Source organism: Gossypium hirsutum, chromosome A13 (assembly GCF_007990345.1).
Source record: "Gossypium hirsutum isolate 1008001.06 chromosome A13, Gossypium_hirsutum_v2.1, whole genome shotgun sequence".
NCBI lineage: Eukaryota > Viridiplantae > Streptophyta > Magnoliopsida > Malvales > Malvaceae > Gossypium > Gossypium hirsutum.
Window position 1 is genome coordinate 75,907,187 of NC_053436.1, and position 19,625 is coordinate 75,926,811.

General features: G+C 39.3%; 2 protein-coding genes across 2 annotated transcripts; both read right to left on the bottom strand.

The window, feature by feature from the left end:
- Positions 1 to 369: 369 nt before the first annotated feature.
- LOC107894492 (uncharacterized) lies at positions 370 to 1,405 on the bottom strand. Its single transcript, XM_016819762.1, has 4 exons — positions 1,272 to 1,405; positions 1,075 to 1,214; positions 721 to 885; positions 370 to 557 (listed from the first exon to the last, which is right to left on the bottom strand). Exons 1-4 carry the CDS (start codon positions 1,403 to 1,405, stop codon positions 370 to 372), a joined length of 627 nt encoding a protein of 208 aa, XP_016675251.1.
- Positions 1,406 to 4,924: 3,519 nt separating this feature from the next.
- Positions 4,925 to 5,434, bottom strand: LOC107894491 (uncharacterized). The gene has a single exon (XM_016819761.1). The coding sequence runs from the start codon at positions 5,432 to 5,434 to the stop codon at positions 4,925 to 4,927; it is 510 nt and encodes a 169-aa protein (XP_016675250.1).
- Positions 5,435 to 19,625: the final 14,191 nt, after the last annotated feature.

Consider the following 19,625-nt stretch of genomic DNA (forward strand, 5'->3'; position numbering starts at 1 on the left):
AACGCACCCCTACATTTACCGAATTCGCGCCAAACGTAGAGATACTCAACGAGGATGAAAAATACCCAAAACTAATATTAAAAGGAGTAAAATCACAGCAACAAGGGATTTTCATCTGGGGAAGAAAAAGAAAGAAAAAGAATGTGGAGGAGGGGGAAACAATCACCAAGGACAAGGCTTTATTCAAATAAAAACCAAAATTTTTCCTAAGCTAAGGCTTGAACTTAGGACCTCTCACACATACCCAGAACACTTAACCATTGAAGCAAATATAAATTTGTGTCACATTCAAGCAGAATCAAAATATAAATTTTGAGGTATTACAACTCTACCCCCTAAAAGAAAATTTAGCCCTCGAAATTTTACCTATCAGAAGAGGTGAGGATACTGCTGATGCATCGAATCCTTTGGCTCCCAAGTGGCCTCCTCAGTGCTATGATTCTTCCACAGCACATTCATTAAAGGGATAGATTTCTTATGCAGAACCTTAACGTTGCGATCTAGGATCTGAACCGGCTCTTCCTTGAATGTTAGATCTGGTCTAACCTCAATCTCCTCTACAGGCACAATGTGCGTGGGATTAGAGCGGTAACATCTCAACATCGAGACATGGAACACATCATGTATGGTCTAACTTTGGAGGTAGCTCCAACTGATATGTGACTGGCCCTACTCGCTTCAGAATCCGGTACGATCCAATAAACCAAGGGCTTAGCTTACCCTTGCGACCGGACCTCAAAACTTTCTTCCATGGCAAGACCTTAAGGAAAACCATGTCCCCCACAAAATACTCGATGTCTTTCCTCTTCAAATCAGCATAGGACTTCTGTCCGTCAAAAGCCGCTTTCAGACGATCTCGAATCAAGTGAACTTTATCCTCAGTTTCTGATACCAACTCCGGACCCAGAACTCATCGCTCACCCAACTCAGTGTAGCATAAGAGAGTGCGACTCTTACTAGAATATAGTGCCTCGTAAGGTGCCATTCGTATGCTAGACTAATACCTATTGCTGTAAGCGAACTCTGCTAAAGGCAAGTACTCCTCCCAACTGCCTTAGAAGTCGATAATACAACCCCTCAACATGTCCTCCAGTATCTGGACCTCCCTCTCTGACTGACTATCTGTCTGAGGATGGAAAGCAGTACTGAAGTCTAACCTCGAACCGAGAGCCCCATAAAGTTTTTCCCAGAATCGAGACGTAAAACGAGGATCCCTATTAGAAATTATCGAGACAGGTACCCCATGTAGCCTCACTATCTCAGAAATGTACAGTTTTGCCAACTTCTGTAGGGAGAAGTCTATTTTCACGGGAATGAAATGTACAGTCTTGGTCAATCGGTCCACGATGACCCAAACAGAATCCTTTTTAGTGGGTGTTAGGGGTAACCCATTAACGAAGTCCATCGTTACTCACTCTCATTTCCACATCGGTATCTTAACCGGCTACAGCAAACCCGAAGATAACTGATGCTCAGCCTTTACCTGCTGACAAGTCAAACAACGAGCAACAAAGTCAATAACCTCATGTTTCAAACTTGGCCACCAGTACAACTTTCGGAGATCTCGATACATCTTGTTCCCACCGGGATGTATAGCATAAGGGCTACTATGCGCCTCCCTCAAAATCGACAATCTCAAACCTTCATCATTCGGTACACAAATCTGACTGTAGAAACATAATACCCCTTCACTATTAATCTCAAAATCGGTCGTAACATCGTCCTTTACCTGACGAAAATGCAACTTCAAAGACTTATCCCCTATCTGCTTATCCCTGATCTAATCGATCTAGGTCGGTTTAACTTGAAGTTCTGCCAACAGACTCCCATCGTAAAAAAGACTCAGTCGGGCGAACATCGCTCTCATATCGATCATAGACCTACGACTTAACGCATCGGCCACCATATTGGCCCTACCGGGATGATACTCAATATTGCAGTCATAATCTTTAAGCAATTCAACCCATCGACGCTGCTTAAGGTTTAACTCTTTCTCGGTGAGGAGATACTTGAGGCTCTTGTGATCAGTGTAGATGGTACACTTCTTACCGTACAAATAATGCCTCTAGATCTTAAGTGCAAAAACTACTGCAGCCAATTCCAAATCATACGTTGGATAATTCACCTCGTGAATCTTGAGCTGTCGAGATGCATACGCAAAAACCTTACCGTCTTGCATCAGCACATAACCCAAACCCACATGGGACGTATCACTGTATACCACGAAGTCCTTACTGGGTTTAGGCTGAATCAGAATAGGTGCCTGAGTTAACACGGTCTTGAGCTTATCAAAGCTCTCATGCTGTGCATCAGTCTACACAAAAGAAACTCCCTTACGCAGTAACTTAGTCATCAGAGCAGCAATCAAAGAAAACCTTTCTACGAATCGTCGATAATATCCTGCCAGCCTTAGAAAACTACGGATTTCTGACACATTATTTGGCTGTTTCCAATCTAACACAGCCTCAATCTTACGAGGATACACTCGAATCCCCTCTGGAGAAACTACGTGTCCCAGAAATGTCACTTTACGAAGCTAGAACTCACACTTGCTAAACTTCACATATATCTGTTTCTCACGAAAAATCTGTAGAACCACTCTCAAATGCTCATCGTGCTCATCCTCAGACTTAGAATACACCAAGATGTCATCGATGAACACCACCACAAATTGATCCAAGTAGGGCTGGAACACACGGTTCATCAAATCCATGAATGCTACTGGTGCATTAGTCAACCCAAAGGGCATAACTAAGAACTCGTAATGTCCATAATGAGTCCTAAATGCCGTCTTATGCACATAGGCCTCCTTTGCCCTCAATGATGATAACCTGACCGTAGATCGATTTTAAAGAACACTGAAGCCCTTCTGAACTGATCAAACAAGTCGTCTATTCTCGAAAGTGGGTACTTATTCTTAATCGTCAACTTGTTCAACTGACAGTAGTCGATACACATCCTCATCGTACCATTTTTCTTCTTTACGAATAGAACAGGTGCTTCCCGCGAAGAGACATTAGGATGAATAAACCTACGATCCAACAGCTACTGAATCTGAGCCTTAAGTTCTATCAGCTCTTTCGGTGCCATTTGATAAGGGGCGATAAATACCGGAGCTGTACCCGGAAACAACTCAATCCAAAATTCCACCTCACGATTCGAAGGTAATCCCGGTAGTTCCTCTAGGAAAACATCTGGAAAGTCTTTCACCGTTTGGATGTCCTTAACCAAAGAGTCTCTAGAATTAGCAACACTGATATACGCCAAATACGCATCGCAACCCTTCCTTACTAACTTTTCTGCCACTAATGCAGATATCACATTGGTCAGATAATCTTGTCGTTTACCAATCATGACTACTCAATATCCTCCTCGGTTCTTAGAACAATCCTCTTTGCAATGCAATCCAGACTCACTCGATGTTTAACTAGCCAATCCATTCCCAAAAGCAAATCGAACTCCCCAAATGGAAGCTCCATCAAATCAGCCAGAAATACAGTCCCTTGGACCTCTAACGGTACGTCTCTAAACAGTTTGTTAACCCTAAAAGACTGCCTTAACGGGCTCACCACTGTTATCTCACTAGAAGTGCTCTTAAACAAAAACCCCAAGGTCTCATACACCACACTAGCTACGTAAGAGTGTGAAAAGCCTATATCTATCAATGCATAGTAAGGTACATTAAAAATTAAGAACATACTTGTGATGACATCTAGAGCATCTCCATCCTCATGGCGACGAGCAGCATAAATCAGTGCAAGCTGCTCACATCAGTCGGTCCAACACATCTACCCGGTGCTTTCTATCCTCAGCCTATGCCGTTACCACCCCTAGCCTGACCTCGGCCCCTAGGTGGCTGCTGACCTACCCTCGACGATTGTGCAGTGTCAGTAGTCAGAGCTTGTATCTAATTAGTCTTCAATGGACAGTCCTTAACACGATTCTCAGTAGACTTACATCTAAGGTAGGCTCCAATAGACCTCCAACACTTGCCTGGATGGCGTCTATTAGAGAGTTGACAAATCGCTAACCCAGCAGGTGCAACAGTGGGCCCAACTTTCACGGCCCTATCAGATCTGGCCTTTTCATCCCAACATTCGAAGGCTTTGTATCCCTTTTATCCTTCCCTCTGCGTAATAATTTTTTGATATTCAACAATTCCTGTTAAAAAATAATCACAGAAATTCAAACATTTATCTATCCAGCCGTAAGGTAGATCGGCCGCCACTCATCTGATACAAAAATAATTATACATCATTCTCATACTGATGGCAGCTTCAAATAGATCATATACTAATTCTTTTTCTCTGAAAATATAAAAAATGGGGTCTGTGTACCAATATCTGCCATAAAAGGTCCAAGCCATAATAGATGAGAAGCTATACGACTCAACTCCAACATAATTACTCTGATATAGCTGGCTCTTTTAGGCAAAAGCTGCTCTTTAGGGTCGTATCGATTGGTTGAAAGTGAATATTCCCCAACTGTTTTAGTCCATTTACGGTTATTGCTTCCGTGAACATAGTGGCTTGGACCTAAAATGCCCCCTTTTTGTATTTTTTTCCCGAAAAGCCAAACAAAAAAATTAGGGAAGAATAAAAAATCCAATTTTGTGATATATCCATCCCTACCGCTATTTGTTTTTTATTTTGTTCTATTTATTTAGTTGTTCCCATAAATTATGGCCTTGATAATGCTCTAGATTCATATCAGGATCATTAAATAGAAAGTTTAATGAAAAGAAAAAGAGTAAATTAAACAAAAAAGAGTCTCGCTCAGCGCGCTTAACCTCCTCAGCAATCTTAACCTTCTCGACCAACACAACAAACTCACGCTCCCTCTGCGGAGCTATCAGGACCCTCAAGTTATCCCTAAGGTTATCCTCAAAATAGACACAGTGCTCATACTCAGTCGCCACCATGCCTCACGCATAACGGCTTAGTCTTAGAAATTCGGCCTCATACTTAGCCACTGAATGATCTCTCTGAGTAAGATTCAGGAACTCACGCCTCCTAGCGTTGATATAGCTGGCTCCCACATACTTGCCCTGGAAAGCCATCTTAAACAGATCCCATGTCAACCGATCAAGCTGAGTGCCATCCTTAACCGTCAGCCACCACTGATACGCATCATCGTGAAGTAGTGAAACAACCCCCTTGAGCTTCTGCTCAGCAGAAAAATCTAGATTATCCATTATACGCTCAATGGCCTCCATCCAGTACTCGGCCACATTTGGCGCAACTCCAACAATGCCCTTAAATACCTCAGCCCCATTGGACCGGTGTCGTTCCGTAACCGACCCACGGCCCTCAGAACCAATGTTGGATCCAGCGACCCTCTCTAAAAATCGTAGCATAGCTTGGGATAGTGCATCATCCCCTACTGCACAATCATGAGACCCCGACTCGGTATCAGTAACAGGTGAAATCTGCATCTCGCTAGTTTTCAGATTCAGAATCGTATAGATACAAAAGACTCAGCTTGAGCCCCTCTACAGCCTCTACCTCGGCCACTAGTACCCCGTTAACGAGTACCACGTGTGCTCATCATAATTTTGATTTAATCTGTATTAAAAATTTTACGCAAATCAGTTTACAGTTCCGATATTTATTAGCAGATATTTTGTGTAGTAATGTTATCAGAGTATTCAGAGTCTGTTATCGCAAGTCGTAGGGTTGCTATGGTTTTCAGTTTACACTACCTAGTGTGTTTCGGTAGAGTCTACTACCTACAGTAGTTTCATAGCATAAAACAATATTTTCAAACAAAAATTCAGTGTATTCTAAGCATGCTTTCAGAAAATTCTAAATAAAGTTTTAGAAACTTACAGGATTGGCGCTAGAGACTCTGTGAACCACATACTTAATTAGAGTATTCGAAAAAACATTTGAAAGTAATTCTTTAAAACCAATTTTGAAACCTAAAATTCACAGCTGAGTTTTGAACCTGGCTCTGATACCACTAATTCTAACACCCAAACCCGGCCTAGACATTATGGTTGGATCTGACGATGTCACATGAGAGTGTTTTTAACCAAACCGTATCGATTCATAGACCATTCCATTCGTTACCTTTTACTTGTCAGAAAACGTGTAATAGTTGAATTGTTTCAAAAATGTTTTTTATCACTAAAGCTTTTGAAACCCATATATTGTTATTATTTTAAGAAACCGTTTCTATCTTGAAAAAGAAACACATAGTTAATTTGCAGAAAACCATAATTTGACGTTGCAATTTTTAGTTCATGTACCTAGCTCAAAAACCCAAATAAAAATCCAGAAGTCCGAGTCTAAAGTTACATAAAAAATCCCCAGAAAATAAAATAAAAACAAAAGAAGAAAGTTTATAACCAAAATGTATGTGGTCGTGGTCACTGTCGAGTCCTCCACCGCACCGATCCACCTACTGCTGGGGATTACCTGAACAGATAAATAAATAAAGGGGTGAGGTTTTGCAACTCAGTGTGTACATCCCCACAGTATAGCATGCATACAAACCGATAACAGAATTTAGTCATAATTCGGGCCTGAGCCCTTACAGATTTAGTGGGGCCCTTGGCCCACTCAGAAACAGAATCAATTACAGTTTTAGGGCCTCAGTTCCTCTCAGATATAGCATGCATAACATATCAGAATAACAGAATATGTCCACCAACCCTGCACACTGACTCCGTCTAACCCAACACACCTTTTGGGAATAAAATCGACCTACCCATCCCTACACACCATATATGGGGATAAAATTGACCCATCCAACCCTACACACCATAAGGTACTGCAATGCAGCACATATCATAAGTATGCAGCTTAGCTGCCAGATAGCGGGCTTATGAAGCCCTTCAGTACTTCCTTCACTTCATTGTACCTACCCCGATGCAGTGTATCATACAATATGGCATGCTATTATGCAGATAATAGTTCATGCATTTATTTCAGAACAGATCAGATATTCATGCTCGGTATAACATGCTAACACATACATCACAATATCACATCACAGAATAGGGCTCTAAGTAAAACTTACTGACCCTAGGACAGGTCACAGTGAACTTGGGCAACCCGTGCAACCTTATAGTACATTTCAGAAAAATGGGCTCACACGCCCATGTGGCCTGCCCGTGTGGGCCCACACGCCCGTGTGAGTCGCACGGCTTGGCCCAGATTCCCACATGCCCGTGTGGCCTACACAGCCCATTTGCCTGAGACCGTGCCTCGTATACGGCCTACAAGTCATCACACGGCTGTGCCCATCGTGCCCGTGTTGGGTACGCACAGCCTGGTTCGTCGACCACACACCTTTGTACTGTCACACGGCCCACCACAAGGGCGACCACATGCCCGTGTGGTGTCGACAGAATGTTTTTCGACTTTTACCGAATCTCATTTTCTGTGCAAACAGAGTACACACCTGGTTCGATTTCAAACGTAATCACTTCTGAGCACTGTAGAACCTATATTCGACAATTGAAACCCTAATTTCAGTCACTTAAACCGAGTTACTAAGGACAAGCGATTCTCGTAAGTTAACAATGACTTTACCTCTAACAAATAATGGAAGTTCTTTGCTGATTAGAGCGTCATTTTAGCAGTCCACAGAATTTTGATTGTCTCTTAAACATAAAATAATCTCTTAAGAACCCCAAAATCATAAAAACGAAACAAACGCACCCCATTCTTACCGAATTCACGCCAAATGTAGAGATACACAATGAGGATGGAAAATACCCAAAACTAATATTAAAATGAGTAAAATCGGTCGCAACAGGGGATTTTCGGCTGGAGAAGAAAAAGAAAGAAAAAGAATGTGAAGGAGGGGGAAACTTGCAGAGAATTTCGGCAGAGAGGGAGAGCAGAAGTTTGGGTAACTCTCAAATCCCCTATTTCGCTCCCACTAAACCACATCTGTTGCCACTACCCAGTGTTCCAAACCAACCCAAACACTCCCACGGCATTAGCAGCAAAATAAATCCCTTGCTCATGTAGGGATTCAAACTCCAGACTCCTACACTCCAACACATACCTTAACTACCAGCCCACCAGGCCCATTCTGATAAGCTTTTACAAATAAATACTTATAAGCCCAATCACCAAGGGCAAGGCTTTATTCAAATAAAAACCAAAATTTTTCCCAAGCTAAGGCTTGAATTTAGGACATTTTACACACACCCAGAACACTTAACCACTGAAGCATATACAAATTTGTGTCACATTCAAGCAGAATCAAAACATAAATTTTGAGGCATTACATGTAGAGCGTATACTATTCTTTGAATGTTTCGATGAGGTGCGGAGCACACTTTACTTCGGTCTATATTGATGAGGCACGAAGCATAAATTATACTTTGGACGTACCGATGAGGCACTAGGTGTTAGATATATTGGTGTGATGGTTGGATTATCTGTGTATCCATGTCCGATTAATAGGGATAATAAAACATATACCTTGCCAAATGACATATGATATGAAAAGTTAATAGCAAATTGTGTATCTTGTATATAGATATCTAAGTTACAAAAGATTGCAGGTGAAAAATCATGCAAACATGTTAAAGTGAGCTTTGAGGGTCAATATGGATATAAAATGAATCTATGGATTCGAGATAGAAATGAGAAAATAATGGAATTAAAATATGTTATACCATATATGAAATTGAGATATGATGATAAAAGAAATTATGTGTTCCTGAATGAAATGTCAAATGGAATTTGGTATTAGGCTATACACTTAAAACATGGAAATGAAAATTGATTTAGTTGATAGATGAATCATATGTTGATTGTATCGATATCTTATTTCTATTGATTATTTATTTAATCATGAAAGTGCCACTAAGCCTTATTGGTTAGCGTATAGTTTGTTTATTTTCGTGTGTAGGTACCGTTAGATCTCAAAGTTTCGAGGAGTGAAACAACATCCAGAACTCAGCTTTCGACTTAACAAAGTTTGTTTGTTTTGTTTATAGTAAGAGGCATGTACCTAAGGTCATAAATTCATATTAGGGTTCATTTTGGATGTTTGGGTTCAAATAGTAGGAATGTTACTTTTTGAAAATATCAATATATATACTTAATGGTATGTTCATGATCAAATCTATTAAATTAAGGGCAAACATGTTCATTTTATATGTGGACGCTTGGAATTAGGGTATGACTTGTATGTTAAGTGATAAAGAATGATGTAAGTAACTAGAATGAATATGTCATGCTTGTAATCACTTATTGGTGAATGTTAAATATGCCTAGAATGTTAATTTGATACTTGTAATAATGTATGTAGTGTGTTAAGTTGAGTTTTTGAGTCACATAGATCATCTGGTATTAAATTTTGGTAGGTTGAGTTGAATGATGCAAAGATTTGAAGGAAACTGCCTTCAAAGTTACGACACTCTCTTATTGGTGCTGCAACATCGAGCTTTTGTTTTCGTAGCTGCATTTTTTCCCTGCTGAGGTCGTGACATCGAATCCCCTTAATCTTAAGGTCGTGATGTTCCTCTGCTAAATTCGCGATGTCAGCTTCCTATTTTTAAGGTCGCAACATCATGCTTTTGCGCTGAGAGTATGATCTACCGTAATTTGGTGTGTCAAATTAAGCTCTCTTGAGTACTTAATAAGCTTTTTTTCAAGTAGGTTATAAGTCCTTTTAATTTTTTTTATCGATTTTTACGTTTTAATGTTAATAATAGATTCTCTTATATTTCACCTCTTTTGAGAGCCAAATTGACAAAACTATATCATTGGGAGTTTAATGATTGATTCGATCTTGTGTAGGGAGACAACGACGACCAAACCTTAAGGAAGAATGCATCTAATGTGGGTGTTGTGACACTTATGCTAGGATGTCACAACACTAAGCCCCCATTACCTCGAGGGTGAAAGACTTCAACAAGAAATCAACTTGAAGTAGACTGTTAAGAGTGTCGCAACACTAAAGGTGTTGTGTCGCAACACCAAGCCTCTAAGATCGTGATATCACTGATGGTTGTTGAATTAAAGAAGTCATGGACTATCGAGGATGTCATCGTACCAACTAGTCAATTTCGCAACATTGAGACCCCTCGAAGTTAAGATCATGCCACGGCCATAGATGTCGCAACATCAAAGCCTGGGTGCTGCGACACTAGTATCACAGGTTAAAAACTACAGGGGTAATTTTGTATCCAAACAAGTTTAATTCACTTTTCATTTAAAGGGAATAATTGTTAATGTTAGGTAAATTACTTTTTGCCTATAAATACCACTTTATATCAACTATTTGGGTGAATAAAGGCTAGTGTAGAAAATTAGGTTAGACGTTAGATAAGTTTTACTCTTCTTTTATTAGTTTAGTTTTTCATTTTTCATTTCTCTTTTTTTTCATTTCTTTTTGTTGTAGCATTTTTGTTTCTTCATTTTTGTTTGGAACCTTTTGGGTGGAGATGGATTAAGATCTCATGCTTAATCAGACTTTTATCTATAAATGAGCATTTTCTTAACCCTTATCTTTTATATTTTATGCCTACCATGTGTTTGTTAAAATGATTGTGTGGAATTTGAGTTTAATCATGAGTTAAATTTTTTTATTGGTTGATTGATGAGTGGGTTACTTAATGCCTTGATTACATGTTTGTTCAAGTGTATTAAATTGCATATTACACTATAATTGACACCTTTAGTAGAAGGTTTAGATAGATGAGACCGAGAGGAGATCTATATGCCTAAGTGAGACCGAGAGGAGAGCTTAGGTGTCATCTTTTAGTTTAGGGTGAGACCGAGAGTAGATTCTTAGATAAACGTGGTGAACAATATAATCATCATAAATTTATTAGCTTAGTTAGTAATCTATGAATCATTCGACTATCATTTCAATCCATTTGCATTGTTTCTAGTGAAAAGGAAGAAAATTATTTTGGTATTTATATTTTTTAATTTAGATATAGCTTAAATATTGTTTTATTGGGTTGGACTAATAATGTTTTACTCAACTAGATTAGTAATTACCTAACTCGTAATTAATTTGAGTGAACACATTTAGCAATTTGACAATCTCTTAGGTTCGATCCTTGGAATACTCAAGTGTTTCATTATAATATTATAAATATTACAACTGACCTGTCACACGTTTAGTACACTGCTAATTATTATTTGTGTTGATTCATAGCTTAGGTGCATGCACGTTAGGGCACGGTCAAGTTGTTGGCGTCATTGTCGAGGATTGTAATAATGTAAATGTGTAGTCAAGTTAATTACTTCTGAGGTAGTTTGTAACACCCCAAACCCGGCCTAAACGTTGTTGTTAGATCTGGAGATGCTACGTAAAATAATTGTAAATCCAGTTTTCGTATATTTTGAAAAATATGGTAAACTTTTGTTACTTAATAACCCGTTTTATTAGAAAAACGTATTTGACATAACTATTTAATTGAAAACATTGTTTGCTTACATTTTCTAAATAAAACAAATACTTTGTAGTGAAAATTATTAGATATTTATATTTTGGAAAACCAATTTTGTTTTCTCAAAATCGATTGTTTGCAGGAAAACAGACATTTTCGATAAATCGTTTTATCAGTATCATGTGAAAATCGAAAATAAAATCCAAAACCAAAACAGTCCCAAAATGTCCAAAACAATCCAAATTTTACAAAACACTTAAACTCAAATTAAAATAGTTATAAAGAATGAAATACTAATATAACCGAGCTCCCGTCACATCGACTTACCTAATTTTGTGAATTACCTGAAAGTGATAGACAAACGGAGAATGAGTTTTTGAAACTCAATGTATATAGAATAAATTAAAGCAGTTAGATGCATATTAGACAGTTTTATCATGAACTGATTTATAACAGAACATAACAGATATGTCATATAATCCTACCCCCAACTACTACACACCATCTTCGACCATCCCAACACACCATATGGGTATAAAACACTCATCCATCTCTACACTCCACTTAGTGTCAATAGGAAACTTTAAAGAATAGTTGTAGCTGAGCTGTCGGATCAATATGTGATTTATTCCCTTTTTTTATAGAATCACTTCCTCCACATGTTATTTACAATCCAACCCAGACGCAGATATAGGAAATAATGAATATCATACATATTCAGAGCAAGGAATATACATTCTATTGTTTTACATGCACAATATATCAGATACCTGTAACACCCCAAACCCAACCTAGAAGTTTAGACCGAATTCGAAATGCTACATTGATCACCGAAGTGATTGTGAGAAAATCTTACAAAAACCAGTCACTTTTAATTCAATTTCTGAAAACATTAATATCAATTATTTAAAACCGGAATAATAAAATAATAAGTCTTAAAGCCAAAATAGTACCACGGAATTAAAACTTTACATTTCAACTGAATAACAAAATAAAAATTCAAAATCACAAACTAATGGTTTATACTGCCTGAGTCCTCTACATACCGAGCCCAACATTCAAAATTCTGAAGTGAAAGGGGAAACAGAAGAGAGGGTAAACTATACGAGCTTAGTGTGAGATTAAACCAACTAGATACCGAAGCAGAAACAGATACAGTAAACTTGAAAACAGTTCAGCAGCAGACCATACTTACAGAGCGACTATAACAAAACAGACCATATGTAACTTTACAGTCATATGGCTCTGTTAGACCTAATAACAATAATTCTTAGTAGTCACAAACTGGGCCTAAGCCCTTTTCTAGAATCAGAATCAATTGGGCCTTAGCCTATCACAAAAGGTTCCTTTAGACACGAGTGTCTTTCAGTCAAATAATACAATCAGACTTCTCAATCAACCAGACAGTCAAATAGTCAAATAGATACTGCAGTCACAAAATCACACAGATGCATATGAGTGCAAATGAGTTATAAAATAACCCACCCATCCAACCAACACACCATTTCCATCCAACACTACACATCCTGTGGGGATTTAATCGACCCACCCATCCTTGCACTCCGAACTGGACCTCGAAAAGCCCATCCAACCTTATACACCATAGAACGTCATCTCGGGTTTCCCGACAAAGATGATTATCAATATTGTCCTCAACCCTTAGGGTATTGTGACCGCCCATGACCCTCTGGGTATTAGGGTTATCAGTAAGCTGTACGGTGCCTGCGAAAGACAGCGGTACAGACATGCAGTATAACTGCCAGATTAGATATGTTAAGCAACAACACTAGCGTATAACCTGTATTGTGCTATGCGGTGAACCACGATACAGACGTGCAGTATAATTGCCATATCAGATAATGGTACATAGCGTAGCTAACGTACACGCTGTACAATGCAAGGCAGTGAACCGCTATACCGTTATCAGTAATGTCCACAATCCTCAGGGTATTGGGAACACCCACGACTGCTGGGTATTAGGGGCTATCAGAATGCAAATAAACTGCCAAATTGTAAATCTCCCTTCTCTTTAACATCCCACCCCAAAAGCTTTGTATGCAGATGTATGTATACAGATGTATACATGCGAATGCCCCAACTTAAAATACCAGTTCCAGACATTTATTCAGAACAACCATTCACATTCACTCAGTCAATACAGAATCAGACATGTGCACACACTCATAACTCGAATTCAGTATCAAGTTTGTCACACAACCAATCACATATGACACACATATCAAGTCCATATCAGAGTCATAATTACCCGCAGTAAAGCTCAGTCGAGGGTTGGCACCCATAGAGTTACAATTACACTTAAATCAACATAATATAATAATTTAGCAAGTTAGAACCACATGGCTGTGTGCCCCAGCCGTGTGGAATTGCCCAGGCCATGTGGGGGTCTACACAGCCATTGGAGGCCTCACACGCCTGTGTGGAGGGGGCACATGCCCGTGTGAACAGCCTGTGTAACTCATGTCCAAAAATGCTAAAAATTAAGAACAGAGGAGACACGGCCGTGTAGAGTACCCGGATAGTAGGGCAGAATCACGTAGCAAGGAGATAGTACACTTTAGGCACTCATCGGGTGTGCAAGATAGCTCGTCGAGTACCCGGATAGTGTTGTCCAACCAAAATTCAGCTTGCTCGGCATCATCGCTGTCCGTAGCTTTAAATTCAGTAGCCCCATGTTTTCGGATTCTGTCAACTGGGGGCTTATTTGACCTTATTTGGTCAGTGTCCGGAGGTATTGTAGGTGCGGGGGTTGTATTAGTCGGGAATGGAGGTTGTGGAACAGCCGTATTAGTTCGAATGTATTGGTTGAACCAATCATTCATCACGCTATAGAAAGCTTGTCTAGCTTCATCATTCGGGTTACTAGCATTAGGTTGAGAGTCCACCGGCGCTGTCCCTTGTGCGGGAGCAGGCGCTACACTCTCAAGATCATCAGCTACCGCTCAGTCGGGATCGGGATCCATTACTATAAATAAACACATTTGCAAATGTCAGAAATCACCACACTATCAAATAATCACATAAAATGGCATGTATAGCTAGACCCAACGCATTACGGTAGTCCTAGAATCGACTAAACCGTAGCTCTGATACCAATAAAATTGTAACACCCTGTACCCGAGACCGTTTCCGGAGTCGGACACGAGGGGTTCACAGACTAAATTCGCTTACTATCGCAGTCCATTTTAAAAATTTCCAGGCAGTTGGCTAACTGCGTCACTGTCACCTTAAAAATCATATCCTGAGTTTCACAACTCAAAAATCAGTTTCGTAATTTTTCCCTGAAACTAGACTCATATTCCTATCTACATATCTTTTCTAGAATTTTTGGTCGGGCCAATTAGTACAGTTTATTAGTTAAATTCTCCCCTGTTACAGGGTGCGACTACACTGACCTTCATGCATTACGATTTGGATATCTCCCTGCACAGAGCTTCAATACTGATGCCGTTTGTTTCTATAGAAACTAGACTCAGAGAGGAATCTATACATATATGGCATGACTCCTAATTATCTCTGGTTAATTTATAATGAATTTCCAAAGTCGGAACAGGGAATCCAGAAATCGTTCTGGCCCTATCTCACGAAAACTTTAGCATCTCATAATATACTGTTCATATGAATGTTTCGTTACTTTCCTATGAAAATAGATTCATCAAGGTTCGTTTGCATAATTTATTCACTATTTAATTCCATTCCTACTATTTTTAGTGATTTTACAAATCTACATCACTGCTGCTGTCAGTATCTGCCTTTAAGGTAGACTTTACCTATTTCATAGTTTCCATGATTCAACTAGCCCTTTTAGCATAAATAGCACAAATTATGATAGTGATTAACCATTCCCATGGCCAATCCTTGTTAAGCATATCCATACCAAATGAGTATAACATTATGCTCAAACATATATAAGCCATTTTCGCATGGCTATCCAAAATTATACAAATCCAAAGGGTCCATGACCCACAACAAAAAGGGTAGTCCTATACATGCCATTTCGAAGTTCAACCAAAATTGTACCAAAAGGGGGCTTTGATAGTGTAGGCGACTTCGACTTCAAAATCCCGAGTCCGATAGCTGAAGAACCAAAATCTATAAAACAGAGAATCAAAGAAACGGAGTAAGCATTAAATGCTTAGTAAGTTTTGAGCAAAGAATTTAGACACAACCAAAGTATAGCATTCATGTAGCTAAACGGATAATTTCATATGCACAAATTCTCAATATCATACTTACTTCACATTACCAACCCTTTTTATTCATACACAAAGATCAACTTAGCGAAAGGCCGGTAGCTCATTTATCAACTGAGCGAATACTTATTTGTAAGGGCTCAACTAATTCAAAGCACATACGAAACATACCTCAATGTTGGGATGTTACAAGCGTATTAACTGAAATTTTTACAGCAAGATCATTCATTCCCAAATCACGTACCTTCGGAATTTAACCGGATATAGCTACTCGTTCAAATGCCTTCGGGACATAGCCCGGTTATAGTAACTCGCACAAATGCCTTCGGGACTTAACCCGGATTTAGTAACTCGCACAAATGCCTTCGGGCTTAGCCCGGAATTAGTATCTCGCACAAATGCCTTCGGATCTTAGTCCGGATATGGTCACTTAGCACAAAGCCTTCGGGACTTAGCCCGGACATCATTCGAATAACCATGCACATTTAACAATAAATCATGACACATTCGTATTTCATTTTCATTAGCAAAACTCAAACACAAGACACTTATCACTCTTGCCATTTCGGCTCAATAGCCACACACAAAGAGCACGATTTTGATTTGCTTAAAACATGATCTAATCAAATCATAATTTAAGCTCTATTACTCAAGAACTTACCTCGGATGTTGTCGAATGGTTTCGACGGCTATTCGACCACTTTTTCCTTCCCTTTATCGGATTTAGTTCCCCTTTGCTCTTGAGCTTAATTCAAACAAATTTAACTCATTAAAGTCTCATTTTGCTAGCTTATGGCTGAATATGACAAGGAGTTTGATAGGTCATATGGCCACCTTTTAGTTCAAATACACAATGGTCATACGCATTTTTAATCACATCAAGCAATTTAATACAATTCATTCGAACATCAAAAGAGAAGCTCAAGGTACTTAGCCCATATATACATTAGACACTAGAGTCACATATGTACGAAATCACGAATCGAATTCAACATACTAGCTAATATTTCCCCTTAGCCGAATTTTCTAAGTCAAGCTAAAGCCATCAATAGGCTACCTATGGCTGAACATACACATAACTTATGTACTTATTCATGTGGCCGAACATACATGTCTATGTTGGGGCCGATTGCATCACAACACCATAACATTTCAATTTTTGGTCATGGTTAAACAAAGAACTTAATGTCTCACTCAAAAATGCTAAAAAGAAGATTCAAGAATCATCAATCCACCATCACATGCACCATTACAAAGCTTCACTTTTAGCATGCAAATGATATCAACACCAATCCACCTTGGCCGATATCATCTCCATGACATAGTAAAGATTTGAACCATGGGCTATTTAGAACTCAAGCTAACTACTAAAACATGCATGCATCTCATGGAACATCATCAAACATACCTTAGTCTATCAAACCACCATAGCCGATTTCCTCAAAGCTCTTTTTCCTTCTTTTTCTTTCTCCTATTCGGCCAAGAACAACATGAGAGCTTTTCTCTTCTTTTTTTTTCTTTTTTTTTGGTCATGCATGAGAATGATGAACACATTTTTTTCTATTTGTTTTCTTCCTTCAATTTCTTATTAGTTTATTGCCCATGCTTCTTATTTTATTCTTCCATTAACACAACATGTTTCATGACATGTTTTGCCCATGCTTCTTATTTTATTTTTCCATTAACAAAACATGTTTCATGACATGTTTTGCCCATCATCCCTTGTCATGGCCGGCCACTAGTACTTAAATGGGGGGAAATTGACATGCAAGTCCACCCCTTTGATTACATGCACTATTGGGCCACTTGCATTTGCCTAGCACATTTCTAAATTTTCTCACATAAGTCCTATCAACTAAATTCACATGCAATTAACTAAATCGAAGCTTAAAACTTTCACACATTTATATTCACATATTTTAGGCAATAATTATCACATTCAAATAATTTGGTGACTCGGTCTAGCGGTCCCGAGACCGCTTTTCGACTAGGGTCACTTTAGGGCTGTCACAACTCTCCCCCACTTAAGAAATTTTCGTCCCCGAAAATCTTACCGGTAAATAGGTTTGGGTATCGTTCTTTCATCGAGCTCTCGGTTTCCCAAGTAGCTTCCTCGATCCCGTGTTTGGGCCATAACACCTTAACTAACGGAACCCTTTTGTTTCGCAACTCTTTCACTTCACGAGCTAGGATACGAATCGGTTCTTCTTCATAACTCAAGTCAGATTGAATTTCAACTTCTGAGGGATTAATCACATGTGACGGATCGGATCTATAACGTCGAAGCATCGAAACATGAAAGACTTCGTGAATCTTTTCAAGTTCAGGGGGCAAAATCAATCTATACGCAACCGGACCAACTCGTTCAGAGATTTCGTACGGCCCAATGAATCTCAGGCTCAACTTGCCCTTACGGCCAAATCTGAGTATCTTTTTCCAAGGCGAAACTTTAAGAAACACTTTATCTCCCACCTGATATTCAATGTCTTTTCGTTTCAAATCCGCATACGATTTCTGACGATCTGTGGCTGCCTTCAGACTTTCACGGATTACCTTTACTTTCTGTTCAGCATCTTTAATCAAATCAACTTCGAAAATTTTACTTTCACCGAGCTCGGTCCAAAACAATGGTGTACGGCATTTACGACCGTACAAAGCCTCGTAAGGTGCCATCTTAATACTTGATTGAAAACTGTTGTTGTAAGCGAATTCAATCAAAGGTAAATACCGTTCCCATGAACCACTAAACTCGAGGATGCAACATCTCAACATATCCTCAAGTATCTGAATTATCCGCTCGAATTGACCATCGGTTTGTGGATGAAAAGCGGTGCTAAAATGCAGCTTGGTACCCAAAGCTTCTTGCAATTTCTTCTAAAATCGCGAGGTGAATCTCGGATCTCTATCCGACACGATAGAAATAGGTACCCCGTATAATCTCACAATCTGAGAAATATACATTTCAGCTAGTTTATCTGATGAAAAATCCATACGTACGGGGATAAAGTGAGCCGACTTAGTCAGTCTATCCATAACAACCCAAATCGCATCTTTCTTACTTGCCGATACTGGCAACCCAAATACGAAATCCATCGTGACTCGATCCCATTTCCATTCAGGTACCATGATTGGCTGGAGTAAACCCGTAGGCACTTGATGTTCCGCCTTTACTTGCTGACATATTAAACACTTCGAAACAAAATCGAAAATGTCTCGTTTCATACCATGCCACCAAAACTGGCGTCTCAGATCGTTGTACATTTTCGTACTCCCCGGGTGAATTGACATTCGGCTACAATGGGCTTCGTTCAGAATCATCGAAATGAGTTCTGAATTTCTTGGGACACACAACCGACTTTTGAACCTCAAACAATCGTCATCATCAATTTGAAATTCGGATTCCATATTCGGAACACATTCAGCCCGTTTTGCAACCAATTCATCGTCGACTTTCTAAGCTTCACGAATTTGATGAATCAATAATGGTTTGGCCTTTAATTCAGCTACTAACACATTGTCGGGTAGAACAGACAAGTGTATATTCATTGCTCGTAAAGCAAACAGTGATTTCCGACTTAAGGCGTCCGCAACCACATTAGCCTTTCCCGGGTGGTAATCAATGACAAGCTCATAATCTTTCAACAACCCAAGCCAACGTCTTTGTCACAGATTTAAGTCTCTTTGAGTCATCAAATATTTGAGACTTTTGTGATCCGAAAATACATGGCACTTCTCACCAAACAAATAATGTCGCCATATTTTCAAAGCAAATACGATGGCAGCTAGTTCGAGATCATGGGTCGGATAATTTCTCTCGTGTGGCTTCAATTGTCTCGACGCATAGGCCACAACTCGACCTTCTTGCATCAATACGCAACCCAACCCAAGTAGGGATGCGTCACTATAAATGACAAACTCTTTGCCTGATTCGGGTTGCACTAAAATTGGAGCTTCAGTCAAATAAGTTTTCAGTTGATCGAAACTTTTCTGACATTTCTCCGTCCATTCGAACTTAACATCCTTTTGAAGTAGCTTCGTCATTG

Coding starts and splice junctions, on each gene's coding strand:
- LOC107894492 (XM_016819762.1), bottom strand. CDS start 1,405: ATGGACTTCGTTAATGGGTTACCCCTAACACCCACTAAAAAGGATTCT. Junction 1,215..1,271: donor CTACAGAAGTTGGCAAAACT/GTACATTTCTGA, acceptor AATTTCTAATAG/GGATCCTCGTTTTACGTCTC. Junction 558..720: donor TTTGAGGTCCGGTCGCAAGG/GTAAGCTAAGCC, acceptor TTGTGCCTGTAG/AGGAGATTGAGGTTAGACCA.
- LOC107894491 (XM_016819761.1), bottom strand. CDS start 5,434: ATGCAGATTTCACCTGTTACTGATACCGAGTCGGGGTCTCATGATTGT.